Here is a 26,537-nt window from a genome sequence, read left to right on the forward strand (position 1 = left end):
AGAAGGAAGAGTAGGGCGAAAGTCTGCACTTTGCCAATCCCAACTTGGACATTAAAAAGCCTGAAAGTGCAAGGCCCTGAGGTGCCCACCACTTGGTGACAGACTTCAGGGCCCCATCCCTGGGAACTTTTGCTTTCGAGACCGGAAGCGAGCCCGAGACGGCCGAATTACGGAGAGTTAGAACGGAAACTTCCGGCCGTAAGTAGCCGTGATTGGTCGAATTTGAGAGGGAGGCCGGACCCCGGCAATTCAAAAGAGAGAAGCGGTCCGAAGAAGGGAGGGATATGAACGTTAGGGCTAAGAAAAAGCCGCAGCAACGGGAGATGGCGTCGGCCAGCTCAGGTACGCGGGCCTAGAGGAGGGGGCACCGTGTGTGAAACTTACGGAGTAGCGGTTGTCCCGGACTATCCTGGTCCGGCGGAAGGGCGGGGGGACGCCGGCTAGACCGCGTAGGGGTGGGCGCCGCCTGTCCTCTATTCGCTGCCTTCGGGAGTTTAGACGGGGTTGAGACCCTGCTGGGGCTCCAGCCCCTGTCTAGAGCCTGCACGCTTACTGTGCGTTTCAGTTTGTGGCGTCTGTAAGGCCGGGCAGCCTCCCATCTGTAAAGACTGAGCAGTGAAGAGACGCGGTGTCTGGCTGTCTGTCCAGAGATCCCACTCCGGCTGAAGGCTTGCTCTCAGCGGCCTTGTAAAATCACACGGCAAAGGAAAATCCTTTCCCTCTAGCCTTGGAACTGGATGCTGTTTTCATCTTGAAAAGGCTTACAGGAGATTCAAAATCTTTTCTAAGACGCTTTGCATATGCGTGCCCTTCCTCTTTCTTTAGGCCGAATTCTGGCCTGTTTATTTGACTTTGGGGGAGGCAGACATTTAGGAGAACGTCTCGTCCCAGGCAGTGCTGCAAGCATTTTATGATGAACCATTTAATGTTTGTACAGAACTCTGAGGTCATTACTGTTAATGCCTTGTCTTTAAGAAAAAGCTTTCATTTTATCAGTGTGTCCCACCTATGTTTGGTTCCCTCAGGGCCCGGAAAAGTGTTGGATCCTCTAACGCTGGAGTTACTGGCAATTGTGAGCCACTTGATGTGGACCCTGAATACCAAACTCAGAACCTCTAGAAAAATAGTAGGCACCCTTAATTTCTAAGGCTTACCAGCCCCTGGACTTGTATTTGACAAGGGGGATCAGGCATAAATGGGCTAAATAGTTTCTTCAAGATAACACAACTGGTAAATATTGGGGGTCTAAATTCACACTCAGGTAGTTACATTGTAATGCTTCTGTCCTTGATGACGATGCCCTGATACAGACTGAAACCCAGCGATGCCCGGATACAGACTGAAACCCAGTATGTTTGGTATTAAACATTAAAGTGCTGAGTGACCATAGCCCCTTTCCTAGAGGTTACAATCATTTTCAAATAGTCTCATAAATGAATGTAATATGACGAAATACACTGGTAGATAGGCATAAGCTTGTAGTGTAGAATCTGAAACAAACTTTTGGGTATTTCGAGAAGTCTTTATTAAGAAAATGATAGTGGAACACACCTTTAATCCCAGGACTTAAGAAGCAGAGGCAGGCAGATCTCTTGAGTTCGAGGCCAGCCTGGTCTGCAAAGTGAGTTCCAGGACAGCCAGGGTTACAGAGAGAAATTCTGTCTGGAAAAAAAACAAAATAAGAGAAGGGAAGAGAAGGAGAGGAGGGAGAGAGCGAAATGATAGGGTTGGCTTGCAGAAGAGCTGTGTTCAGTTCCCAGCACCCTCATGGTGGTTCACAACTCTCTGTAATTCCAGAAACAGGGTCTAGTTCATCAAGCTTGGACATGGTGCACGTCTCAAAATTCAGCTGAATTTTGAATTCCATTAGGAAGTCAGGTAAGATTCAGACTGAGACTGAGTGCCTACTGGATCTCCATACAGGCAGGCAAAACACGCACATAAAAAAAATAGTAAAATGGTAGTTAAAGTGGGTTCGAAGGTTGGGCAGGCTTTTACTCAACCTTGAAGATAACAAAGAACAAGCGTCATTTAGCTATAAAGGAGGCCAAAAATGTTGTGGGGATTTGCTTTTCTCCATGATAGAGAGGATGGGCTGGGAGGGTGGACCAGCCTGATTAAGTACTTGCCATGGAAGCGTGAAAACTGAGTTTCATCCATGCTGAGGGACACTCGGGTTTGGTCTTTGGCATCCACACATAGGTGTGGGTGTGCATAACCTACCGATCCTCACACTCAGAAGGCCTAGGTAGGAGGTTTGGGAGCTCAAGGCCAGCCTTTCTCAAAAAAAACAAAAACAAAAAGATAGAGAGATGGCTCAGCAGCTAAGAAAATTGGATGCTGTTTCCGAGAATCCTGGCTGGCTTCCCAGCACGCACATGGTGGCTCACAACCGTCTGTAACTCCAGTTTCGAGGGTTTGATGCCCTCTTCTGGCTTACATGGACATCAGGGACATGGGAGGTTCTGTTAGGGTTATCACTGCTGTGATGAAACACAGTGACCAAAAGCAGGTTGAGAGGAATGGGTTTATATGGCTTAGACTTCCACATTTAAATCCGTCACTGAAGGAACTCAGAACAGGAAGCAAAGCAGGGTTGCAACTAGGACTCAGGAGCTGATGCGGGCGGAGGCCACGGAGGGACGCTGTTCACTGGCTGTTCAGTATGGTTTGCTTTGCCTGCTTTCTTACAAGACCCCAGGACTACCAACCCAGGAATGGCACTATCCCACCAATCACTAGTTAGGAAAATGCCCCGCAGGTGATCTTATGGAAGCGCTTGCTCAACTGAGAGTCCCACCTTTCGAGTGACTCTAACTTGTGCGAAGCTGATAGAAAACTAGCGAGCGTGGTGGCACACGGACGTACCCAATATTAAATAAATAAATGTTAAATTAAAAAGCTGGCAGGTAGTGGTGGCTGTGTGGAAGGAAGAAAACAGTTAAAAATTCTTACTGGGGGGGGGGGTCTGAGCTATTTGTGGGCAAAATGAAGAAGCTGTTGCAGAGGTGGGGAAGAGTCAGTAGAGCACAGCTGGAATTTGAGGTACCTCAGAGCCGTCCGAGAGAAGCTGGCTGGCAGCTTGGAAGGATGAGCCGCCCGTCAGAGACCGCTCTTTAATGTGAAAGTGCCAAAGAGCAGTCATCAGCTTGAAGATGGTATTGTTACAAAGGAATAAAAGATAATTGGTGCCTGTGCCTGTGAAGTGAGTCTGAGCTGTCTCACCCAGGGACAACACTCGTACCCCAGTGAACAAGTAGACGTGTCTAGAGACATGTTGCTCATTACAACTGGAAGGTGAATAAGGATGCCACCACGCTGTGGTGGGTATATGTTGACCAGTCCACAATATGACAGCCTCAAAGAACTATACAACTCAAAATGCTAATAATACAAGTTAACAGAAGGTGGGACATAGGGAATACATTTAATTAAGACTGTTAAACTAAGGAATAATCAGGAAAACTGTAGTAAGACGATCAGGGAAATGGATGATGGGGAAACAGTGTCTCATAAGAGTGCTGAATTTCGAATTCCGTTAGGAAGTCAGATAGGATTTAGACTGAGGGACTGAGGGCATCTAGTTGTATAGAGGCCCCTTATGATTGAAAACAAAAACATAATTTTAGAATAAAGAGAGCCAGGCTTGAATCTCTTTGAACTTTGTTATGATACTTTCCAAGATAAAATAGATTTATTATTTTCCTTGGCAGATCTTTTTTTTAAGAAAGACCTACTGTAAATAAAGGCGTGGGGCTAGAGGGACCTCCGCTGCTTTTTCTTTTTTTTTTTTTTTTTTTTTTTTTTTCTTTTTTTTTTCGGAGCTGGGGACTGAACAGGGCCTTGTGCTTTAGGCAAGCGCTCTACCACTGAGCTAAATCCCCAACCCTCTTGCTGCTTTTCAAAGGACCTGAGCTGGCTCTCGGCACCTGCACTGGGCTGCTCACCGTCCTCTAGACCTCTAGCTCCAGAGGTTCTGACATTCAGTTCTGGCCTTGGCAGGCACCTCCACAGGTGGGGCATGCATTCATGCAAACATAATATATCATAAATAAAAAATAAAAATTAAAAAAATAGAGTTTTGGGGTTGGGGATTTAGCTCAGTGGTAGAGCGCTAGACCCTGGGTGTAGAGTGGTAGACCCTGGGTTCTGTCCCCAGCTCAAAAAAAAAAAAAAAAAAAATAGAGTTTTAAAAAAATCTTTTGTGTTTTGTTATTTTGTGTGTGCCCCGCCCCCCCAGCTGAGGACTGAACCCAGGGCCTTGCTAGGCAAGCGCTCTACCGGTGAGCTAAATCCCCAACCCCGTGTCTTTTGACAATAAAAAATAATTTAGGATTTTTTTCCCTTGACTGAATCATTGGAAAGAAATGAAAAGTTGGTCAGATAAGAGGTACATGTCTGTGCCTTTGTCTTGTTTGTCTTTTTTTTTTTTTTTTGGTTCTTTTTTTTTTTTTTTTTCCGGAGCTGGGGACCAAACCCAGGGCCTTGTGCTTCCTAGGCAAGTGCTCTACCACTGAAATCCCCAGCCCGTCTTGTTTGTCTTTAGTATCTAAAGTTATCAAGTTATTTCAGTAGAACCCATGACTTTTCCTTTTTTTTTTTTTTTTAAATAGTGTGTGTGTGTGTGTGTGTGTGTGTGTGTGTGTGTGTGTGTGCATGTGTGGGGTGGTGCCCATAGAGGCTAGAAAAGGAAATTAGCCTCAAACTCATGACAATTCTTGGCCTCCAAGGTGGCTACCGTGAACCTAACCTGGGTCCTCTGCACAAGCAACAAGTACTCTTAACCACTGAGCCATCTCTCCAGCCTTCAATTGGTTTTGTCAATGTCAGATATAAAGTCTAGAAGGAAAAGCAGAAGGAGAAGAAGGGGGTGCGGGAGAGAGATCTTAGAGACCTTAGTCCTTTAGAGCATTCCTGTGAGTGGCAGTTCACAGTGGGGCCCAGCACTGTCTGAAAGATTCATTCAGAGACTAATGCTATTTATAGATTTGAACAAAATCTTCCATGTTCTTTTATTTTGAGATAGATAGATAGATGGATAGACAGATGGATAGACAGACAGATGGATGGATAGATAGATGGACAGACAGACAGATAGATCACAGTTGGAGCATTCTGTTTTGTATCTTGTGTCTACCTACCCTACTTATAGCAGAGAAGGAACTGGCTAACCTTGGGAGAAACCCACAGCACAACTGTGACGGTTTGTATATGCTTGACCCTGGGAGTAGCCCTATTTGGAGGTGTGGCCTTGTTGGAGTGGGTGTGGCCTCTTTGGAAGTTTTGAGTCATTGTGGGTGTCAGCCTTAAGACCCTCATCCTACCTGCCTGGAAGGCAGTCTTTTGTTAGCTGCCTTCGGAACAAGAGGCACAACTCTCAGCTCCTGTATCCCCATGCCTGCCTGGATTCTGCTGTTTCTGCCTTGATGATAATGGACTGAACCTCCGAACTCCTGGACCTTCTAGCAAAGTTGGTTCCCATTTCTCTGTGTTTCTCCAAGATTTAACGCCTAAAACTGGTCTCTTCCAGGACCCGGTCGCTCTCTAAGCAAGGGAGGAGTCAGCAGACGTCCTCCTCTAGCTCGAGTAAGGGTGGCTGTGCGACTGCGCCCATTTATGGATGAAGCAAAGGAACCACCCTGTGTGCGAGGCATAGACAGCTGCTCTCTTGAAGTAGCCAACTGGAGGAAATACCAGGAGACTCTAAAATATCAGTAAGGTTCAAGCTGCTCCTCCACCTAGGCCTGCGTTTTGTTACTTTCACAGAGTTTCTGAGCTCTGTCTCAGGATCCTGTTCCTTGCTGGCAAGGCTTTGTTCCCATCCTTCCTTTGGTCATTTAGATGTTAATGGTGTGAGGTGAGTCCTCACCTAGTGGAGAAAGATGGGAAGTTAAACTGGGTATCAGTGCTGCAAACTGGGACAAAGGGAGGAAGGAGCAATGTAGCCCCAAATAGGTTCTAGAAAATACTGGGGAGGAAGGAAACCAGGCCTGGGAGCCAACCAGAGAAGACCATGTAGATTTGGGAATGGTACACAAGAGGAAACTACTTTAAAATTCTATGGGGTTTTGGAGTTCACACTTGGCCTGTTAATCTGGCCTACAGGCTGCAAATCATAGACGCATGCAGGTCAGATCCAACCGAGAGTCTTCCATTTGGTGGTTTTATTTTTTGTTTGTTTGGATTTTGTTCTTTTGAAACAAGGTCTCATTAAGTCCAGGCTGGCCTTGAACTTGTGATTCTCTTTACCTCAATGCTGAAGTCCCAGGGGTTGTGCTGACATGCCCAGCATAGTAGACTTTTCTGAAATAAAGTTTTATCATTTGTTTACCTAACAGTAGCTACTTAACTAGCCTTAGAATTAAGCAATCGTGTTCACATATTCACAAAACCTAAAATATTTATTGTCTGCTTCTTTACAACAAATTAGTTTACTTACGTCCTAATCCCTTAATAATTTGGCTTCTGTTCCTTTCCAGCTTTCTCTTGTCAGCATGTACTGAATCACTAGATCAACCTTTTATCTACCCTATTACAGTGCTACCTCAAGAAAAATATTAGAAAGCCCTTTCACACCATGTTGTGTGACACATAACTGGGGAGATATAAACAAATGTCTAGTTATATAGGGCAGGAATTAACCACAGACCAAAATAAGGATACCACCAATATTCAACTTGGTGAACAATAAGTTTTATTCGGATTACTTATAGGAGTATGGATTTACAGGCCCAGAAATGACTCAAAAACAACGTTATCACCAAAGTTCTCACTCCAGCATGTGACAGCTCACAGAGATGGAGCACACTGCACAGTCTGTAGGCAGTGAGCCTCTTCTGAGCAGCTCAACTGGCCTCTGTTTCTCCAGACTGCTTTGCTGGTCTAAGAGCATCTCTCGGGAGTTCTGTTTTATATGCTTGGTGGAAGAGGTCGTTTATGTCAGTCTCAGGACTTATTTCCTGAGGTTAGGCTTCCCTCCACAAAACACTACATCTTGTTTCTGTGTCCTTCTGCTTGGCAATACTTCTGCCAGCAGAATCATTTATTCCTTCTAATGTTCTTATTTTTGTCTCCAGAATCATTGCAGAATATGGGTATCTGGGCAACCAGATTGCAATGCGAGATTAATTTGTTTCCCTAACATCAGTATGTGACTGGATGTGGTAGATTTTTCAGGGACACTTTCAAGGTTTTTGTCAAAAAAATGGGATAGAGCCTATAAAGCCAGCCTCATCTAGGTGAGAGTGTCAACAGAACATCCTACTAATACCTTTTTTCTACCTATAGGTTTGATGCTTTCTATGGAGAGAAGAGCACTCAGCAAGATGTCTATGTGGGTTCAGTACAGCCCATTCTCAGGCACTTGCTGGAAGGGCAGAATGCCAGTGTACTTGCCTATGGGCCTACTGGGGCAGGTGAGAGAGTCAGAAGAGAACTGTGGATGAGGAAGAGCTAGGAAAGTTGAGGGGGAAAACTTCATACCTTCTCTGTTCTTTTCCCAGGGAAGACACACACAATGCTGGGTAGCCCAGAACAGCCTGGAGTGATTCCTCGGGCTCTCATGGACCTCCTGCAACTAACAAGGGAAGAGAGTGCTGAGGGCCGGCCCTGGGACATTTCTGTTGCTATGTCCTATTTGGAGATCTACCAGGAAAAGGTGAGATGGTAAAGTAACAGAACCTTCTAGAAGGAACATGGAGCTCTCCTCTAGTAAAGAGGGGTAGTGAAGCCAGACAAACAGGGTTGGGGCAGCAAATGGAAGAGCCCTAACAATCCAGTAGAGAACAGGATCCTAATCCCCTTCATGAAGCAGGCACCCTGGTCATGGGGAAAGGACTTATCATCGCTGCTCAAATAGGTATTAGACCTCTTGGATCCTGCATCAGGAGACCTAGTGATCCGAGAGGACTGTCGAGGGAACATCCTGATTCCAGGCCTCACTCAGAAGCCCATCACTAGCTTCTCTGAGTTCGAGCAGCACTTCCTTCCAGCCAGTAGAAATCGAGTCGTAGGAGCTACCCGGCTTAACCAGCGCTCTTCCCGCAGTCATGCGGTGCTCTTGGTCAAGGTAAGACTCATTGACAGAAGGGCCTGGGAAGCCCCTGAAATGTGAACTGAGCTGGGTCTCTTGCTCTTCCCCTAGGTAGAACAGCGTGAACGTTTGACTCCATTTCGCCAGCGGGAAGGAAAACTCTACCTTATTGATTTGGCTGGTTCAGAGGACAACCGTCGCACAGGCAACCAGGGAATTCGGCTAAAAGAGAGTGGAGCCATCAACAGCTCCCTCTTTGTATTGGGCAAAGTGGTGGATGCATTAAACCAGGGCCTCCCTCGTATACCATACCGGGACAGCAAGCTCACTCGTCTGCTGCAGGTCATGTCCACCCAAGTTGGGTCACAAGGGACAGGAGAAGGTGGTTCTTAGATCTGCTGGTTAGGGTAAGGGCATGGTTATCAAGGAATGGGATTCTGACCTATACTCCAATTCTACTCCTTAGGACTCTCTGGGAGGCTCAGCTCATAGCATCCTCATTGCCAACATCGCTCCTGAAAGGCGTTTTTACCAGGATACAATCTCAGCGTTGAACTTCACTGCAAGGTCCAAGGAGGTGATTAACCGGCCTTTCACCAATGAGAGCCTACAGCCTCATGGTGAGGACGAGGGAAGACAGGAGAATGGTCAGGATGACTGGGAAGTTTGCCAAAACCACTGAGCACTAGCACTGAAGCTGACCACTCTGGTTCTCCTTTATATCTCTCTAATCTCAGCCTTGGCACCTGTTAAGCTGCCTCAGAAAGAACTGCTAGGCCCATCAGAGGCAAAGAAAGCCAAAGGCCCTGAAGAAGAATCAACTGGGAGCCCTGAGTCTACAGCAGCTCCAGCATCTGCCTCCCAGAAATTAAGGTGAGAGTCAGGCCTTCTCTGCAGAATCTAGAGTAGCTGTAGGTAACAATGGGTTTAATCTGTCAAATCCTTGAGCGAAAGTATTCATTTAAACTCACTAAAGGGCCAACCAAATTGGCACTCTGGGACACATCAAGCTTAGACCCTGACCTTGGGGATTCACTTTTAGAAGATGGAGAACCTAAGTTTTTAAAGCCAGCAAGCTCATACAGAAAACGAAATTTCCCAGCAGTGGTGGTGCACATCTTTAATCCAGCACTTGGGAGGCAGAGGCAAGTGGATCTCTGAGTTTAGACCAGCCTGGTCTACAAAGCAAGTTCTAGAACGGCCAGAGCTACACAGAGAAACCCTGTCTCTAACCCTACCCCACTCCCCAGAAAAGAATGGTTTGTTCTGTGAAAGCTAGGAAAAGTGTTTTTCTGTTTGCCCTACACTCTTATGCTGCTCTCCTAAGGCTTGAGCATGAGGAACAGGACATGGCCTGTGTCTTTGAGAAGCTAATTCAACTTAGCACAGATAATCTCACTGGACATTATTGGAAAAGTGGCATTTTCACTTTAAAATGACAATTTTTATCAGAAGTGAACGTGAAGGTTCCAGGCAGAATGATGTCTGACTGATAGGAATTACTGTGCTCAGGCAGTCAGGACTCTGCTAGAACAAAACTTCTGTATACAGCCCTCTGGATAAAGGCTTCTTCTCACTGTAGGTCTTTAGTAGTTTTCCTGCTCATGAGAACCTCTTCTGTGAAGCTTTCCCTGCTTGGTTTCCAAAGGCCCAAGCCCTCAGCTCTTACCTATCCTATTCTTCTTTGTATGTTTGTGAGTGCATGTGTATGTGTGCATATGCATATGGATGCTTGAGGTTGAAGCTGAGAATCTGCCCTGCCTCAGTCACTCTTATACCTTATTCACTGAGGTGAGTTCTCAATAAAGCCCAGAACTCCCTGTGTGGCTAGTATCCCTAGCCTGCTTGCTTGCTTGGGGGGCATCCTATGTCTCCCTCTGAGGCTGGAATAACAGGCAGGCTGCCACACCCACTTGGCATTTATTGTGGGCTCTAAGGATCCAACTTCCAAGCCCCTTGTTTACATGGCAAGTGCTTTAACTTCTGAGTTATCTTCCCAGCACCTCCCTCCCTTTCCCCCTTATCACAAGTACCTCCCGGACACGGTAGTATTGTTGTAGGTCCCTAATGTGTGGCATCCAGTGCATATTAACAGCTTCTTACCTGATATTCTGGCATCCCTAAGTTTACTTCACCTGATAAAGACACTGGAGTCAGAGACCGTTTAGAGCATTCCCATCAGGATCCTGAACCAGATACACCAGGTTAAGGTGTAACAAGGGTAGTCCTCTGCTGGAGGTGATGAGAAAGGTAACCTTTTTTTTCCAACTCAGCCTCTTACAGAAGCTAAGCAATATGGATCCAGCCATGTTGGAGAACCTCCTGAGTATGGAACGTTTGCTGGGTTCCCAGGGAAGCCAAGGGATACCTCTACTGAATACCCCAAAGCGAGAGCGAATGGTACTCATTAAGACAGTGGAGGAAAAGAACTTAGAGATTGAGGTAAATGTTGGAGAAGGTGGCTGAATATTCCAACCAGCTTTAAGAAGCATTCCTAGTATCTTCAGACAGGGAAGGGTACTTAAAGAATTCAGCCTTCATCTAGTTCTGGACATTTTCTGTCTTCTGCTTGAATATTTTGTTTGGAGTTTAAGATTGATTTTTATGTATATGGTTTTTATGCTGACCTTTATGACAGTGAACCACATGTGTGCAATGCCCTCAGAGGTTAGAAGAGGGCGTCAGATGCCCTGGGTCTAGAGCTGAGTTATGAACTGTCATATTGGTGGAATCAAACCTGGGTTCTCTGGAAGAACAGTGTATTTATCTACTGAGCCATCTCTCCAGCCCCTGTTCAAATACACTTGACATGACTGAAGCCTAAGAAACTGAGATCAGGTAACTGGGAAGAAATACAAATAATTACAGATAATTACATTATCTCAGGGTAATGAAATGGCTTAGTGGTTAAGAGCACATGTTCTGATAGAGAACCCTAATTCAATTGCTAGCACCCACATCAGGCAATATCCAGCTAAAGGGAGCCAACATCTCTCAGAGGTCTTTTGAGTACATACACAGACATGCATACATACACAAAATAGTAAATATATTACCCGAAGCTAGAGACATGACTCAGCAGTTAAGAACACTTGACTCAATTTCTAGCAACTACATGACTCCATTTCCAAGGGACCCAATACTGCCTTCTGACCTACAAGGGCACCAGGGACTCAGTGCACAGACATAGATGCAGACCAAACACCCACACTAAAGAAAAATATATAACTTGCTTAAGTAGGCAGGCAGCTCTTTTTTTCAAGGTGGAATTCTAAGTTCTAGGCCAGTTGGCTCTTTTTTTTTTTTTTTTTTTTTTTTTTTTTTTTCGGAGCTGGGGACCGAACTAAGTTCCTAGGCAGTGGCTCCATGAGCTAAATCCCCAACCCTGAGACCTTATCTTTTAAAAAAAAAAAAAAAAAACTAGGGCTGGAGAGATGCTTAGAGGTTAAGAGCACTGGTTGTTCTCACAGATGACCTGGGTTCAATTCCCAGCAACCACATGATGGCTCACAACCATCTGTAATAGGATCTGGTGCCTTTTTCTGGACTGCAGGCTCACATGCAGGCATAATGCTGTATACATGATAAAAAAAAATCTTTTAAAAAATTGTATTTCATAAAACCACCTCACATTCAGAGAGGTGGTCATGCACACCTTCAATTCCAGTACTCAGAAGTGAGAGGCAGGTAGATCAGAGTTTGAAGCCAGCCTGATCTATATCTCAAAAAGCCAAAACGAAAAACCTCTTCACATTGAATACCTTGCTTAAAGACAGAATATTCTGTCTTTAGGTAGCCCTCTGATCACTAGAACTCCCTTAGTTATTTTGAATTCTGTCTTACTGATTCTGCTGGTCCTACCTCTGTCCTCTTGGACCTCAGAGTGCTACCTGCTCACCTTCCTAATCCACTGCTTTGGGGATTGCTGGAGCTAAATCACATCTCCCCACGATTTCTTCCAACAGAGGCTTAAGATGAAGCAAAAAGAACTGGAAGCCAAGGTGCTGGCCCAGGAGGCACTGGATCCAAAGGAAAAAGAGAATACTCCCACAATTCTCCAGCCCTCTTGTAGTGGCTCAGTGGCAAAGCCCCTGAAAAAGGCTGTGGTGATGCCCCTGCAACGGAGTAAGTTCAGTTCCTTTTCTCCTGTCACTCATCTGCCCACTGGGACTGAAGAGGCCCTGGATGCTTGTCTGAGGGGGTTATAGACAGTGGGGTATTGGCTGGATATGGTGCCACTCAGGAGGGCAGAAGGATTACTATGAGTTCTAGGTTAGCCTTGGTTATAGAGTGAGACTCTGCCTCAAAAAAAAAAAGTCATTTTTGAAAAAAATGAATTGAAAAAAACAAAAGCTGATGGAGGGAGGGAGCTAGAGAAGTCAGAAATGGGGGAAGCAGATGGTTACTAGGGAGGGAGGGAGGAGAAGCCTGTGCCAGAGACCAGTTCTGAATTCCTCCTTTCAGTTCAGAAGCAGTCAGAGTCCTCAAACAAGATCCACCTCCTGAAGAAAGGCCACAAAAGGAAGGTGAGCACTACCCTGTTTTCCAGCTGGGAGCCTTTTGCATATCAGGCTGCCTCAACTTTTTTTAGGTGGGAGTAGGGGTGTCAGGTATGGATGTGTCTCTTAGTATCTACCACTGTGTCTCCTTTCTTCTTGATGTCCCTTGCTTGCATTGGCTACTGACTGCATCTAATGTGGCCCCTGCCCTCTGAGAACTGCATTTAGGGCAACTATTTAAGAATCTCTCACATAGAATGAAGAAATATAAGATATAAATATAATTTTCTTCCCACAAAGTTAACAGTAGTGCTGCCCCATTTTAAGGACTTGAGCGGATGCTTTGTTTCCATCACAGGGGATCTTTGTTTTCCCATTTTCCTGTACTGGAAATTGAACCCCGGGCCTCAAGCATGGTAGGCAAGTGCTCTTATCACAAAATTATACTTCCTCCTAGTCAGGACCGATGTGTACACTCATTCACTCACCGAATCTTCATAGCAACTGAGAAAGGAGCTAGTAATTATACAAGCCCAACAAAATCAGTGACCAGAGGGGAGAGGCTGCAGAGGGTGGATTCTGTGCCTGATTGTGGCACAGTCATCCACTGGCCTTTACTGCCATTTCTGTTACCTCATAGCTGGAGTCATCACATGAGTCAGAAGCTGTGGAAAAGGATGAGGACTACTGGGAGATACAAATTAGCCCAGAGTTACTGGCACGGGGGCGCAAAAAATTATTGCATCTGCTGAATGAAGGCTCAGCTCGGGATCTGCGAAGCCTGCAGCGAATTGGCCAGAAGAAGGCCCAGCTCATTGTGGGCTGGAGGGAGCTGCATGGCCCCTTTAATGAGGTAACGGCCTAGGAAGACAGGTGCACTGAGGTGTCCCCGTTCTTTGTCCACCTCCTTCCTATTGTTGCTGTCCCTCTAGGTGGAGGACCTGGAACAGGTGGAAGGCATCTCTGGGAAGCAGGTGGAGTCTTTCCTGAAGGTAAGGCCACCTTTGCCCTTTCCCTACCGGCCTGCATGTTGTAATTCCACCCCAGACCACCTTCGGCTGTTACATTAACGCACTTTCCTCTTCTTTACAGGCGAATCTCTTGAGCTTGGCTGCCAGCCAGCACAGTGGTCCCTCTTGACTACCAGCTCTTGACACTACCTTTTCCTTTTAAAAATTCTTGTATAGTGATGTGTAAATACAGCTTTTATTCCGTGCTTGAGCCTGATTTTTGATGGCAGGGCTGTAGGGAGAATGTAGAACTACCTTGGGGGTCAGGATTAAGCTCTGCGGGACACCCATTGGCGCCATGTTTGGGAAACCCCCAAACTAGGCCAAGATTGTAAATAAAACACTGGATTGGGGAGGGGACGGTGGCCTAGAAGAATCAAAAAGCTGAAGCGGAAAGCTTAAGCACAGCGACCGTTAAGCGAGCACGCGCTTTGAGTTAGCCCCGCCCCGCTGTACTCCCTCGGCGCGCTCCCCATTCTCCCGCTCAGCGACGACGTCCGTGTTATGTGCGCGTGCGCGCGAAATAACGGCCGCTGGCGGAGGGAAGTGGGGGGTGGAATCGTTCAAGTGGGGGAAGAGAAGCCGCCTAGTCTCCCGCGCGCCCACCACCTGCACCATCGCCAGCCAATCAGCAACCGTCTCGGGGGTCTCGCGCTCGGGGCGGCTAGGGCTGCTGGGTGGCTACCCCGTCCCTCCGCCCTCTAGAGTCTCTCCTGTACTTCCCCCTCCCGCTGGCCCCGCGCGCACTCGCGCTCGCGCCCGCTCCAGCCTCTTGTGTGTCCTCGCGCCCCCCGCCCGCCCTCCGGCGCGCAGTGTGCTCCGCTCCCCCACCCTCCTCCCCCCTCCCTCCTTGCGCGCCTCCTCCCCGGGTCCCCCCTCCCCCACCGCTGCCTCCTCCCGCCCCAGGGTGAGCGCGAGCCACCTCCCTCCTCCCTCCGCCATGGATCCCAGCAACTGGAGCAGCTTCATCTTCCAGGTAACAACCCCGCCCCCCTGCCCTGCCCCCCCTCCCACACCCCCTCCTGCCCGCCCTCCCTCCTGTCCCACCCCCTCCGCGCGCCTGGTGCGCGCGCAGCTGTCCCCTCCCTCCCTCGCGCCCTCCCCGCCCTCCCTGAGGCGCTGGCTGGGGCGCGCGCGGGGGGGCCGAAGCTGCTCCCTCGCTCCCCCACCCCGCCCCGCCAGGCTCCAACTGCCGCCACCACCGCCGCCGCCGCCCTGGGCCCCCTGCCCCCGGCCCCGGCCCTCGGCCCCGCGGGGCCTCTCCCCCCCCACCCAGGGGGCGTCGCCGCCTGCTGCCGCGCTCCGCGCCCCACAAGACGCCCTCCTTCCTCCCCTCCCTGCCGGCCGGGGTGCGCGGGCGGCGGGCGGCCTCGGGCCATGCGTTCTGGCTCGGCCCAACCTGGCCGGCCAGGGGCGGCGCCCTGAGCCTGGGCCCTGCGCGGCCCGTGCCCCTGGCTCCCGCTGAGCACCGGGGGGCCCCACTGTGGCTGAGGCCATGTTCCCTGTGTTCCCCTTGCACGCTGCTGGCCCCCCCCTTCCCCGTGCTGGGCCTGGACTCCCGGGGGGTGGGCGGCCTCATGAACTCCTTCCCGCCACCTCAGGGTCACGCCCAGAACCCCCTGCAGGTCGGGGCTGAGCTCCAGTCCCGCTTCTTTGCCTCCCAGGGCTGCGCCCAGAGTCCATTCCAGGTGAGTAGGGGCCGGGCCGGGCGGGCAGGCGCCGACCAGCGACCGCGGCCCACACGGCGCCTTGTCTCCGCAGGCCGCGCCAGCGCCCCCACCCACGCCCCAGGCCCCGGCGGCCGAGCCCCTCCAAGTGGACTTGCTCCCGGTTCTCGCCGCCGCGCAAGAATCAGCCGCGGCGGCTGCAGCTGCTGCGGCTGCTGCCGCTGCAGTGGTTACTGCACCCCCGGCCCCTGCTGCCGCCTCCACAGTGGACACAGCGGCCCTGAAGCAGCCTCCGGCGCCTCCTCCGCCACCCCCTGCCGTATCCGCACCAGCCGCCGAGGCCGCGCCCCCCGCCGCGGCTGCCACTATCGCCGCAGCGGCTGCCACCGCTGTTGTCGCCCCAACCTCGACGGTCGCTGTGGCCCCGGTTGCATCTGTCTTGGAGAAGAAGACAAAGAGCAAGGGGCCCTACATTTGCGCTTTGTGCGCCAAGGAGTTCAAGAACGGCTACAACCTCCGAAGGCACGAAGCCATCCACACAGGAGCCAAGGCTGGCCGGGTCCCCTCGGGTGCTATGAAGATGCCCACGATGGTGCCCCTGAGCCTCTTGAGCGTCCCCCAGCTGAGCGGGGCCAGCGGGGGTGGGGGAGAAGCCGGGGCTGGCGGCGGCACGGCCGCGGTGGCGGCTGGTGGTGTTGTGACCACGACTGCCTCTGGAAAGCGCATCCGGAAGAATCACGCCTGTGAGATGTGCGGCAAGGCCTTCCGAGACGTCTACCACCTGAACCGACATAAGCTGTCGCATTCGGACGAGAAGCCCTACCAGTGCCCTGTGTGCCAGCAGCGCTTCAAGCGCAAGGACCGCATGAGTTACCACGTGCGCTCACATGACGGCGCTGTGCACAAGCCCTACAACTGCTCCCACTGTGGCAAGAGCTTCTCCCGGTGTGCAGGGGCCTCGGCTGCCCACTAGGCCGATGGTGGGGGGAGGGCAACAAGGTGGCCTATTTTTGGCTGGTGGGGAGGCGGCTCCCGTTCCTGGGGACAGGCACCACTCCCAGGGAGGAGGGAAGTGAGCCTCGTGGTTATTAGGAACAGGGGGTGGTACTTTTGTAGAAGAGGTGGGTCTTTGGGCTGAAGGAAAGTAGCCTCTGGGCAGAAGAGGAATCTTGGTTTGAGAGCTCTCCTGCCTGAGGACTGAAGCTGTGGGGAAACGCTGGGACTTTGGAAAGGAATTTTGGAGGAACCTAAGTAGATTTGAGGCACACCTCACCTTGTAGCCTTAGCCCTAACACACGCCCCCTCCCACCTCAACATGTCCTTAGGCCGGATCACCTCAACAGTCACGTCAGACAAGTGCACTCTACAGAGCGGCCCTTCAAATGTGAGGTAGGAAGCCCGCTTCCTCCTGTCCTGGTTTTCATGATTTTGATCCTCATTGTAGCTGTGTGGGTTCAGCCTCTCAGACCCCCTTTTTCTCTCTCTTTTTGCCTCTTCACTCCATTTTCACATTTCTTCTTCAAGGCCTGGTCATCTCACGCCCATTTCCTACAGATCAAAGATCCCCAAGGCTCTGATCCCTTTATCTTGCTCCCTTCTCTCTACTCCCCGAAGCTTTAACTCTCCTGTGACCCCCCACACCCTCCCCCCCAGAAATGTGAGGCAGCTTTTGCTACGAAGGATCGACTCCGAGCGCACACAGTACGACACGAGGAGAAGGTGCCATGTCATGTGTGTGGCAAGATGCTGAGCTCAGCTTATATTTCGGACCACATGAAGGTGCACAGCCAGGGCCCTCACCATGTCTGTGAGCTCTGCAACAAAGGTACATGCTAAGGGATGCTAGGAGGGCAGGGATAAAGTGGGGTTGGGTGGGCACAAGAGCTGTTGGTTTTTTCACTGATTTGGGTCAAGGGTGCTGCAGCCAAGAGCTCGTGGTGTGTAGAGAACCCTTTCAGAAGCAAGCACAACAGCATTGGAAGCAACTGAACCGTCACTAAATTAAGTGCCATGGCTCACAGGAGGCTGTCTACCAGAAATTCAACCTCTTGGGTGTGCTTGGGGAAAATGAAGTGGGACGTGGTTGCTTTGAGAAAGAAATCGCCAAAAAGCCAGTCCCCAGGGTTTCAACTTTGCAGCCACAAGTTCTTGTCTCCAACTCCTGGGGCAGGTGGAGTAGATGAGCATGGGTGTAACAAGCCCTACCCAGTAACAGAACCTGTTTTCAATGTGGTTATTTACTAAAGGAGCTGAGACTGGGGCACTGGATGGGGGGACACAGCCGTCTCTACTGAGAGTCAGCCCTTTAGAAAGCTAGGCAACAGCGTGCTGTCATGGGGGAAGGTCTCTGTAGGTATTAAGGGTTAAGAAACGGGTACCACTCGGAACAGGTCCCAAGCTCAGGGAAAGGCTATGTTCCACTGGAGTAGTTGGCCCCAGCCTACCAAGGATGTGGTGGGAGGAGGACAGTGCCACATGAGGGTGTCCCCAGCCTAGGAGAACAGCCCTGTCTCCGGGGTCTCCACCAGGCTGACCCCAAACCCCCATCCCACCCCCACCCCCCATAGGCTTCACCACAGCAGCATACCTGCGCATCCACGCGGTGAAGGACCATGGGCTCCAGGCCCCGCGGGCTGACCGCATCCTGTGCAAGCTGTGCAGCGTGCACTGCAAGACCCCTGCCCAGCTGGCCGGCCACATGCAGACCCATCTGGGGGGGGCCGCCCCTCCTATCCCGGGAGATGCCCCCCAGCCACAGCCTACCTGCTGAGGGGGACCCCTGCACCCACCAGGCAAGGTGTGGGACATGGCTGGGGGGGCAGGATGGGATGTGTGGGACAGGGGAACGCAAAGGGCCCAATAGGGGATCTCAGGAAGGCCAGGGATGCCAGTCTGTCACTCAGATTAGGGAGACTTGGGGTCCAGAGAGGGCAGTATGGACATGCTCTGTCTGGGTAAGCAGGCAGGCCAAAGCCTCTGGGGACCTGATAGGAAGTAACGGCTGTGTCCCAGGGGAAGTAGGGAAATAGTTGAAAAGTCTGGGGTATGAAGTATGTTTCTTGCCATTTAGGTTGTGCTGTGATCCTTGGTGTTTCTTATTGTAGGTACTGGTGAGGTTTGTCCAATGGCAGCGGCGGCGGCAGCAGCAGCAGCAGCAGTGGTGGCAGCCCCTCCCACAGCTGTGGGCACCCTCTCTGGGGCAGAGGGGGTACCAGTGAGCTCTCAGCCACTTCCCTCCCAGCCTTGGTGAGCTCCAAGTTGATGGGGGACAGGGGAGAGCAGAGGAAAGCTCTCTTGGTACAGTCTCCTCTTCCCACCAACTCCTCACGTCATCAACCAAGGAGCCTCCAGACGGAGAGGAGGAAGAAGGAATTCACTAGGTTTTAACGATGTTTCTCCTGCTCCTTTCTTCTCCCTATCAGAGCTGACCCTACAAACACCTGTCCCCTGAGTTGTGTTGAAGTCCCCTGGACAGTGAGCAGGGGTGGCAGAGGACAGCAGCAGCCACTGCCCTCAACCTTTAAGCCCTTGCCTTTCCTCCCAGGGGTTTGTGAGCCTTTCCTTAGAAGGTCCTGTGCTCTCCTCCTGTCCCCTCCCCTACTGTCTGCTGCCCCTTCCTGGGGAGTTGGTGCTTTCTTTTTTTGTTGTTGTTTTTTTCCCAGGGGTAGGGAGGAGAGAGAGGAGGGGAATTAAGATTCTGTCCCAGAGAAGAGAGAAGGTGGTGTTGAGGGGCAGAAGCAGGGAAGGCAGAGGGATACTTTGAGTAAGGTTGTGTGGTTAAACCCCAAGCATCCTACTGGAGTATCTGTCCAGGGAAAACCCAAGGGGAGCATCAGAAGGAGCCACTAGGGCCAGAGGCAGAACAAGAGAGATGGAATCTTAGGGGCCCAGGGTAAAGGAGGGGAGCCAGGGAATAAGAGGTGCTTCCTGGGGGTGGGGGAATGCAGCCATAGTGTCTTCCCCCTTCCCTCTTCCACCCCAGCTCCAGCCCTGGTCTTTTCTTCCTCTTTCCCACAACAGAAGCTATGGCCCTGGCCATGTCATCGTGTTCCTGTGTCCCTTGCATGTTCCCCACTCTCCCCTCCCTCCTTTTGCGCAGACCCCATTACAATAAATTTTAAATAAAAACTTGTCTCTGGGTTCCTGTGTTACCTTCGTCGAGCCCCTGTTGTGTGCCTCACCTCTTCTAGGGAGAGGGAGGGGTTTTTTGTTAGCCTTGATCTTAGTCCCAACCTTTCTTGCCCTGCAAAGTGATAGCCTTCTCTCTTCTGAGGTACAGCCTCTAGCTGCAGTACAACACGAATTTAGGGTAGATCCAAGAATACAGACGTTGTGGAGAGCAAACTCCAGGTCTTCAGGGAATACCCACTTGAGATTTGGGGTGCCTAAGCTAGTTATTGATGCTGCCCTGTCCACAACCCGGTACCAAGCTGCACAGATGCCCCTCCAAATGCCTGCATATGTAGACCCCAGGGCCCATGGTTGTTACAGGGAGGGTTCAGTAAACTGCATTGGGGTCCCGCTGTGATGGCCATGGACTGCTTGCCCTAGCTGTTTCTAGCTTTCTGGAATTCCCTTTTCTGGGCTTTGCTCAGACCTTTACAAAGACCCTTAAGCTTTCATCACGCACTGTTGCTGCTGCTTTCCAGGAGTAAGGACGGCTTCAGTTCTGCAGGCTCCCTTGTGAAACCCCACGCAGTTCCCCTGCAACCGCCCCAAACTTAGACCTGTTTGCTTAACCCACCCAATCCTCACTGGTCCAACTCTTCGCAAACCTACGTCTCTGCCAGGATCCCCCGGTGACCGTTGGCGGGAGGGGCCGAGGACTTAGGAAGGGGGTGCCCCACCAGGAGGTGCGCGTGAGAAAAGGCAGGGGGGGGGCGAGAAAGGGCAGGAGGGGGCACGAGTGGTCCCCGGGCCGGTTACCCAGGTAACACGGGGCCTGGCACGAGGTTCCCTTGGGCTATCGGGAGGGGCAGGAGGCGTGCTAGGGGCGGGGGCGGCGCGGCAGCAGTGGAGCTTAGGGGAGGGGACCAGAAAAGAAGGGCCGAGCAAACCCGGAGGAGAGAGGAGGGGAGACCCGCCACCTCCCTTCATTGCTCACAGACTTGTTCCCTCCCCGGTCTGCGGCTGCTGCAGCAGCAGCGGCGGCGGCGGCGGCGGCGGCGGCGGGACGCAGGAGCAGTCCCGAGGCTGGCCACGGATGAGACTGGAACGAACTGAGACTGCTGGTAGGTGTGGACGACAGACAGCTGGGTGGCATGGGAATGCAGGTGCCAGGCGAACTAGAGGGTGGTGCTGGGTGCGTCGTACCATCAGGAGAAGATCCCCTCCCCCTTGGCCTCTGCTGAAAGCAACAAGGGAACCCCTAAAAGAAGGGCTGAGAAGGTATGCACAAGATACTGGGTCTCCCCAAGAAGGGACTGGGAGGAGGCAGACGGGTATTTGAGCCCAAATGCGCAGTAGAAAAACCTGCTGCACTTCTCAGGTGGTGCTCAGAGAGGAGGGAAGGGTACAAAAGGAACAGAGTGTGTGGGTCCTCTGTCTGTCTGCCTGTTGGAGTATCTGGTGCATGCACAGATTTTGATGTTCTGATGCACCTTTGAGTTGGGAGCTGAGAGTCTGGGTCTTGTTGGGTGTGTTGGATGGATCTAGAAACAGACCCAAGAGCAGGTCTGTTTAGAAAAGGGTTTATCTCCCCATGACTCTCCAAGCAGACTTTAAGCAGAACACTTCTCCACCCGAGGGTGTCCCACCTTAAAGCAAAGGAAACCCCAACTTTTCCTCCTCTCCCAAGGGACAGTACAGGCTAGCCTTAAATCAGAATCCTAGCCCTCTTGGGCCTGTGGTGATGGGAGACCTTCTTCCCTCCTCACCAAGCCTGTCTCCTCCTTTTCCAGGATTTGCTACTGTCATTGCTGTTTTCTCTTCCCACCGGCCCTCTCCCATCTCTCTTCTCTAAGATGGCAGCCAGTAGCTCTGAGGTCTCTGAGATGAAGGGGGTAGAAGACAGTTCCAACACCCACTCAGAAGGTCCCAGGCATTCTGAAGAAGGACTGGGTCCTGTCCAGGTTGTAGCAGAGATCCCAGACCAGCCAGAGGCCCTTCAGTCAGGCCCAGACACCACTGCAGCCCCTGTGGACTCAGGGCCTAAGGCTGAGCTGGCACCAGAAACCACAGAGACCCCAGTTGAAACCCCAGAAACAGTCCAGGCCACAGACCTCAGCGTAAACCCAGGAGAAGACTCCAAAGCCTGCCCCAGCCCCAAAGAGGCATGCCAAGAGCCGGCATCCAGACCAGAGGTGAACAGAGAGGCTACAGCAGAGCAAGGGTCTGAACAGCAGTCTGCAGCCCCTCCTGAGCCAACCTCAGAGCAGGCTTTGCAGCTAAATACCCAGTCAGACCCTCAGCCAACTTCCCAGCCTCCTCCTAAACCACCCCTTCAGGCAGAGCCCCCCACCCAAGAGAACCCTACCACAGAGGTCCTGACAGAAAGTACAGGGGAAAAACAAGAAAATGGAGCAGTGGTTCCCCTTCAGGCTGGTGATGGGGAAGAGGGCCCAGCCCCCCAGCCTCACTCACCACCCTCAACTAAAACACCTCCAGCCAATGGGGCACCCCCCCGTGTGCTGCAGAAGCTGGTTGAGGAAGACAGAATAGGAAGGGCTCATGGTGGGCATCCAGGATCTCCTCGAGGTAGCCTAAGCCGTCATCCCAGCTCCCAGCTGGCAGGTCCTGGGGTGGAAGGGGGTGAAGGCACCCAGAAACCTCGGGACTATATCATCCTTGCCATCCTGTCCTGCTTCTGCCCCATGTGGCCTGTCAACATTGTGGCCTTCGCTTATGCCGTCATGGTGAGCTCCAAGGGACCCCGGCCCAAGTGTACTATGGCTCCCAGCTTCCTGCCAGTGTCAGCCCAGAGCCCCAGTAACGACACCTTCCCTCACCTCTCTGCATGGATCCCACTTTTCCAATTGCCAGGCCTTTGCTTGCCTCTCACCTAACCCTCCAAGGCACTACTGCCCTTCAAGTGGGAGGGAAACAGATGTTTCATATAATCTTGCTGACCTGTGCCCATTTCCTCCTGCATCCCCAATTCTCCTTCATTAATCCAATGGGGCTGACTTCCCTCTGGACTCTCACCTGATCCCTGCTGGGCTGGCTCCTGCTGACCTGGGCCATGATACCTCCAAACCCCTCACCCTCACCCCAGTCCCGGAACAGCCTGCAACAGGGGGACGTGGATGGGGCTCAACGTCTGGGTCGAGTAGCCAAGCTCTTAAGCATCGTGGCGCTGGTTGGGGGGGTCCTCATCATCATCGCCTCCTGCGTCATCAACTTAGGCGGTGAGTGGGGGTCGGGGACAGGAAGGGGAGGCGTGGAGGGTTGACAAGGGCAGCTTTACTAACCCCTGACCCTGCTCTCTCCTGTCTGTCCTCCCTATTCCTTTGTCTCTTCCTTCCTCCCTGTCTGTCTTTCCCTCTCCTCTCCCACAGTGTATAAGTGAGGGGCTCTGCCCTGCATTCCAAGACTTTTCTTCCTGTTGGGAGCTGTCTTGGGTCCATCCCTATCCTGGGAGAATCCCAGTCCATGGCCCTGGCCCCCACCCCTAGGGACTGAGGGAGCCTGAGGGGGCCTTGTTTACAGCTTCTTCCCTACTCCTGCATCCTGCCAGGCTCCTCTGCCAGCCGTAGGCTTCCTTTCTCCCTGCACTTTTGCCTGCAGATCTCCCCTCCTGCCTCTTGACCCCCCCTAGCCCTGCACTCTGAAAACCCCTCTGCACTTCTGGACGCCTCCCTGAACATCTAAATTGTACTCTGCACCTCCGCATCCCTCCCAGCCTCCTTGCACTTCTCCCTGCCCCTGGAATCCTCTGAACCTTAATTAACCCTGACCTCCCAACTTTCATTGTCTTGGTATCTAACCCATCCCTTTCTTCCCTTCCCTAACATTCTTTCCCCTTGCCACATCCCCTGACCCCTTCTCATCTTTCCCTTAGCGTCTTCACCCTCCTGCCAACACTTAGTCTGCAAAACCTGCAGTACTTAGGTCAGGCTGAGGGAAGAGGGATGGTGTGGGGAGAGGTCTGCCTAGCTAGGGGCTCTGACTGTTCTCTACTGGGGACCACCCAGGCCCAGGTCATACCCCCACCCTAACCCCTAAGGTGCCTATTGGGTCGCAAAGCTGGCAAGCCAGGCCTCACCTGGGGTACTTGCACAAGAGTGGTCCTGGTTCTGAACATCCAGGGGAGGAAGGGGTATAGCTGTGGCTGAAGAGTCAGCTTAAATTGACCTGCCCATTTGGGCTTTTTAACCTCAAGAGTTTCTCGAAGGTCCATTTATGTGCTTTGTAAACAGTAGAATTTAAAAAAAAATTTAAAAAGGACCAAAGTTCTCAACTGCAGGGAGCAAGGGAAGGGCGCGAGCTCTGTAATATTCTCTAAGAGGACGAGGGAGGTTTGTTGCACGCGACAGCCCACTGAGGAGGCAGAGAGCCAGCTGCGTTGCATTTCGGAGTTGGTCGGTGTTTTTTTTGTTTGTTTGTTTGTTTGTTTTCTTTCTTTAAAAAAAAGTTGGGGGGGAAACTAAAATTCCTTTAAAAAATAAAACTGAGTCTCCCTTTTTGTATGCTGAATGCTGCATGAGTCTTAAACACTAATAAACAGAGAATGCATGAGACTGGCCTCAGTTGGTCCCTGTGTTGGTTTGCAGAGTGAAGGTACTGCTTTCTGGCAGGCCCTAGTGAACGGAATACGCATGCGCTGCCGCAGTGGCCATCTTTAGTATGGGCCGAAGTTAGTGATGCCTGAGGGCCTCATTGCGCATGCGCAAGTGTTCTCTTTTCCCCCTTCCAAGTAGTTTTGACTACCACGGAGCCTCCGCGCGCCATTTCTCTGCGCCTGCGTACTGCGATCCTGCGCAGCCAGGGAGGCGGGTTTTAGCTCCAGGTTTGTACCGCTGCTGAGTAGACGCGAACTAGGTTTGCCGGGTTTAAAAAAATGGCTTCCATCCAGGTGATGGAGAAGGCGATGTGAAAGCGAGAAAGCAGGCCCTTCCCTTTCCAGCTCCGAGCGTGTCTCCTGCGGGTCCCTGGGAACGGCAGAATTCTGGATCCGTGGGGTGGGGTCCGTCCTAGCAGGGATCTGAGCGCCCCCTCCTGGGGACCGTGCTCTGGCCGCAGTCAGTTGTTGGACTGCCTCGTTGGTGATTTCTTAGACCCCCACTGGATCTAAAGCCTTTTGGGTGAGGCACCCTGGTTTGGTACTCCAGAGTCTCCTATATTGCTGGGCTCTTCTCTAGTACTCTATGTCCCTTGCCCTGGGCCATGGAACCATTGCAGGCAGCACAGCGGCGCCTCTGTCTGAAGAAGGGGAAGTGACTTCCGGCCTCCAGGCTCTGGCGGTGGAGGACACTGGAGGTCCCTCTGTCTCGGCTAGTAAGGCCGAGGAAGAGGGGAAAGGCAGTCAGGAGGAGGCCGGGCGTGAGGCATCTAGGGCTGAGGAGGCACTAGAAGCTTCCAGCGCTGTGAGCGACGAGCGTGCCGAGGGAGAATCCGAAGACTGGTGCGTGCCCTGCAGCGATGAGGAGGTGGAGCTGCCGGCCAATGGGCAGTCCTGGATGCCCCCACCCTCCGAAATCCAGCGGCTCTATGAACTGCTGGCTACCCAAGGTACTCTGGAGCTTCAAGCGGAGATCCTACCCCGCCGGCCGCCTACTCCTGAGGCCCAGAGTGAAGAGGAGAGATCAGATGAGGAGCCAGAGGCCAAAGAGGAGGAGGAGGAAAAGTGAGGCCATGCTTTACACATTATTCCCGGGACTTCTCTCTTGAACACTGAAACTGGAGGGAGGGGAGAGCAGGAAAGGGTGAGGCAGCAGGCTGGGGTATGCCCGCAGGTGTTTGGGAGAGTTTCTCTCACCCTTCGCTTTCTGTCCACCCTGTTTCAGGCCGCACATGCCTACAGAGTTTGACTTTGATGATGAGCCAGTGACCCCCAAGGACTCACTGATTGACAGAAGACGTACACCAGGTAGGAATGAGAGGGAAGAATTGAGGGGAAGTAAAGGGCCTCTTTTAGTTACCTCAGAAGAGGGCTGGTCTGAGGCCTTGCCTGGTTTCTGCCGTCATGCAAGATGGAGCATTCACACAGTGGCAGCCTATTTCTGACTTAGGTCAATGCTATACTTTTCTGTCAAAGACCCACAAACCTTCCCAGAAGTCCAAGATCTCCTGACATCCCAGCCCGTCGCCTTTCTAGAGTTTACTTTCAGAATCATTCTTGAGCTCTCTCCCAGCTGGTTAAGCCAACAGCAAGTTGCATTAATTAGCTCCACTTCTACAGTTCCACCTTCGATTTCTCTTGTTGACACTTTTCACAGTTCTAACTAGTATCCGCAGTCCTGGTCTTAGCAACCAGAGTAGTCCTTCTAAGTGAAGTCTTGTCTTTTCTCTGCTTGTACTCCTCCAGAGGATTCCATCACAGGGAAGAGCATGTCCAGTGCCTCTGCCCCAGTGCCCTGTACTCAGAATAAATCTGCCTCCTGCCCCAGGACCTTTGCACTTGATGGCTATGTTCCCCAGCCATTGCATTATGGGTATCTTAGCCTAATATCAGCCATCCTGTGTGTGGCCCAAACCTCAACATTTGCTTCTCTGTGCTCCCGAGGCCTAAAAAGTATGTGTTTAACAAGATCTCTACGTGTAGGGGCTTGGGGATGCTCACTGGCTTAATGCTGTCACATTTCCTACCTTCTTAGGAAGCTCAGCCCGGAGCCAGAAACGGGAGGCGCGTCTGGATAAAGTCCTCTCAGACATGAAGCGACATAAGAAACTAGAGGAGCAGATCCTTCGGACCGGGAGAGACCTCTTCAGCTTAGACTCAGAAGGCCCCAGCCCTGCCAGCCCTCCACTCCGATCCTCAGGAAATAGTCTCTTTCCCAGGCAGCGAAAGTACTGACTGTTGCTGCTCCGGCCTACAGGTGCAGACTGTTTTGTGCTGAGCATGGCCGGCCTTTCCCGTCCCAGGCTCTTGTAACAGAAAAAGCCTCAAGCTCCCAGCGCAGTGCCTTGCAGGAGTGTGTGTGTGTGTGTGTGTGTGTGTGTGTGTGTGTGTGTGTGTGTGTGTGTGTGTGTGTGTGTGTGTGTGTGTGTGTGTTGTTGTTGTTGTTGTTTAGTGTCTGTTTACAGTTTTGAGCTGGATATGCTGAATCTAATAAAAGATGCCTGATGATCTTTTCAGAGGAGAGACTGCCGCTCAACCCAAGCACATGTTCTTACTTGGGCAGAGGCAGAACTGTATCCCTCCACACTGATATACTGAAGCCAGATGAGG

The 26,537-nt window shown here is 51.7% G+C and overlaps 4 protein-coding genes across 5 annotated transcripts; all 4 read left to right on the plus strand.

The window, feature by feature from the left end:
- The first annotated feature begins 240 nt into the window (after positions 1-240).
- Kif22 (kinesin family member 22) lies at positions 241-13,747 on the plus strand. Its single transcript, XM_032892593.1, has 14 exons — positions 241-342; positions 5,531-5,714; positions 7,288-7,415; positions 7,503-7,657; positions 7,859-8,068; positions 8,144-8,374; positions 8,499-8,652; positions 8,770-8,905; positions 10,306-10,474; positions 11,998-12,157; positions 12,497-12,558; positions 13,172-13,384; positions 13,464-13,523; positions 13,624-13,747. The coding sequence occupies exons 1-14, from the start codon at positions 285-287 to the stop codon at positions 13,669-13,671; spliced, it is 1,968 nt and encodes a 655-aa protein (XP_032748484.1). The 5' UTR covers positions 241-284; the 3' UTR covers positions 13,672-13,747.
- A 1,289-nt stretch (positions 13,748-15,036) lies between these two features.
- On the plus strand, positions 15,037-19,340 carry Maz (MYC associated zinc finger protein). The gene is given in 7 exon segments (XM_032892594.1): positions 15,037-15,051; positions 15,053-15,229; positions 15,303-16,153; positions 16,534-16,597; positions 16,862-17,033; positions 17,776-18,005; positions 18,313-19,340. Coding segments are annotated over 6 exon segments (1,482 nt in total). The 3' UTR covers positions 17,979-18,005; positions 18,313-19,340.
- A 917-nt stretch (positions 19,341-20,257) lies between these two features.
- Positions 20,258-24,174, plus strand: Prrt2 (proline rich transmembrane protein 2). Of its 2 annotated transcripts, none has more exons than XM_032892595.1 (4): positions 20,258-20,439; positions 21,109-22,062; positions 22,422-22,554; positions 24,067-24,174. In XM_032892595.1, the coding sequence occupies exons 2-4, from the start codon at positions 21,172-21,174 to the stop codon at positions 24,147-24,149; spliced, it is 1,107 nt and encodes a 368-aa protein (XP_032748486.1). In that variant the 5' UTR covers positions 20,258-20,439; positions 21,109-21,171; the 3' UTR covers positions 24,150-24,174. The 2 variants fall into 2 exon arrangements, with proteins under 2 accessions (XP_032748486.1, XP_032748488.1); XM_032892597.1 differs by lacking the exon at positions 24,067-24,174 and adding an exon at positions 22,705-23,891 and having other exon boundaries at positions 20,262-20,439.
- Positions 24,175-24,456: 282 nt separating this feature from the next.
- On the plus strand, positions 24,457-26,445 carry Pagr1 (PAXIP1 associated glutamate rich protein 1). The gene is made up of 3 exons (XM_032892598.1): positions 24,457-24,992; positions 25,153-25,235; positions 25,963-26,445. The coding sequence occupies exons 1-3, from the start codon at positions 24,514-24,516 to the stop codon at positions 26,160-26,162; spliced, it is 762 nt and encodes a 253-aa protein (XP_032748489.1). The 5' UTR covers positions 24,457-24,513; the 3' UTR covers positions 26,163-26,445.
- Positions 26,446-26,537: the final 92 nt, after the last annotated feature.

This window comes from Rattus rattus, chromosome 2, assembly GCF_011064425.1.
Source record: "Rattus rattus isolate New Zealand chromosome 2, Rrattus_CSIRO_v1, whole genome shotgun sequence".
Classification (NCBI taxonomy): Eukaryota; Metazoa; Chordata; class Mammalia; order Rodentia; family Muridae; genus Rattus; species Rattus rattus.

Coding starts and splice junctions, on each gene's coding strand:
- Pagr1 (XM_032892598.1), top strand. CDS start 24,514: ATGTCCCTTGCCCTGGGCCATGGAACCATTGCAGGCAGCACAGCGGCG. Junction 24,993..25,152: donor AAAGAGGAGGAGGAGGAAAA/GTGAGGCCATGC, acceptor ACCCTGTTTCAG/GCCGCACATGCCTACAGAGT. Junction 25,236..25,962: donor TGACAGAAGACGTACACCAG/GTAGGAATGAGA, acceptor CTACCTTCTTAG/GAAGCTCAGCCCGGAGCCAG.
- Prrt2 (XM_032892595.1), top strand. CDS start 21,172: ATGGCAGCCAGTAGCTCTGAGGTCTCTGAGATGAAGGGGGTAGAAGAC. Junction 22,063..22,421: donor CCTTCGCTTATGCCGTCATG/GTGAGCTCCAAG, acceptor CCCTCACCCCAG/TCCCGGAACAGCCTGCAACA. Junction 22,555..24,066: donor CTGCGTCATCAACTTAGGCG/GTGAGTGGGGGT, acceptor CCTTCCAAGTAG/TTTTGACTACCACGGAGCCT.
- Kif22 (XM_032892593.1), top strand. CDS start 285: ATGAACGTTAGGGCTAAGAAAAAGCCGCAGCAACGGGAGATGGCGTCG. Junction 12,559..13,171: donor AGAAAGGCCACAAAAGGAAG/GTGAGCACTACC, acceptor GTTACCTCATAG/CTGGAGTCATCACATGAGTC. Junction 13,385..13,463: donor TGCATGGCCCCTTTAATGAG/GTAACGGCCTAG, acceptor CTGTCCCTCTAG/GTGGAGGACCTGGAACAGGT.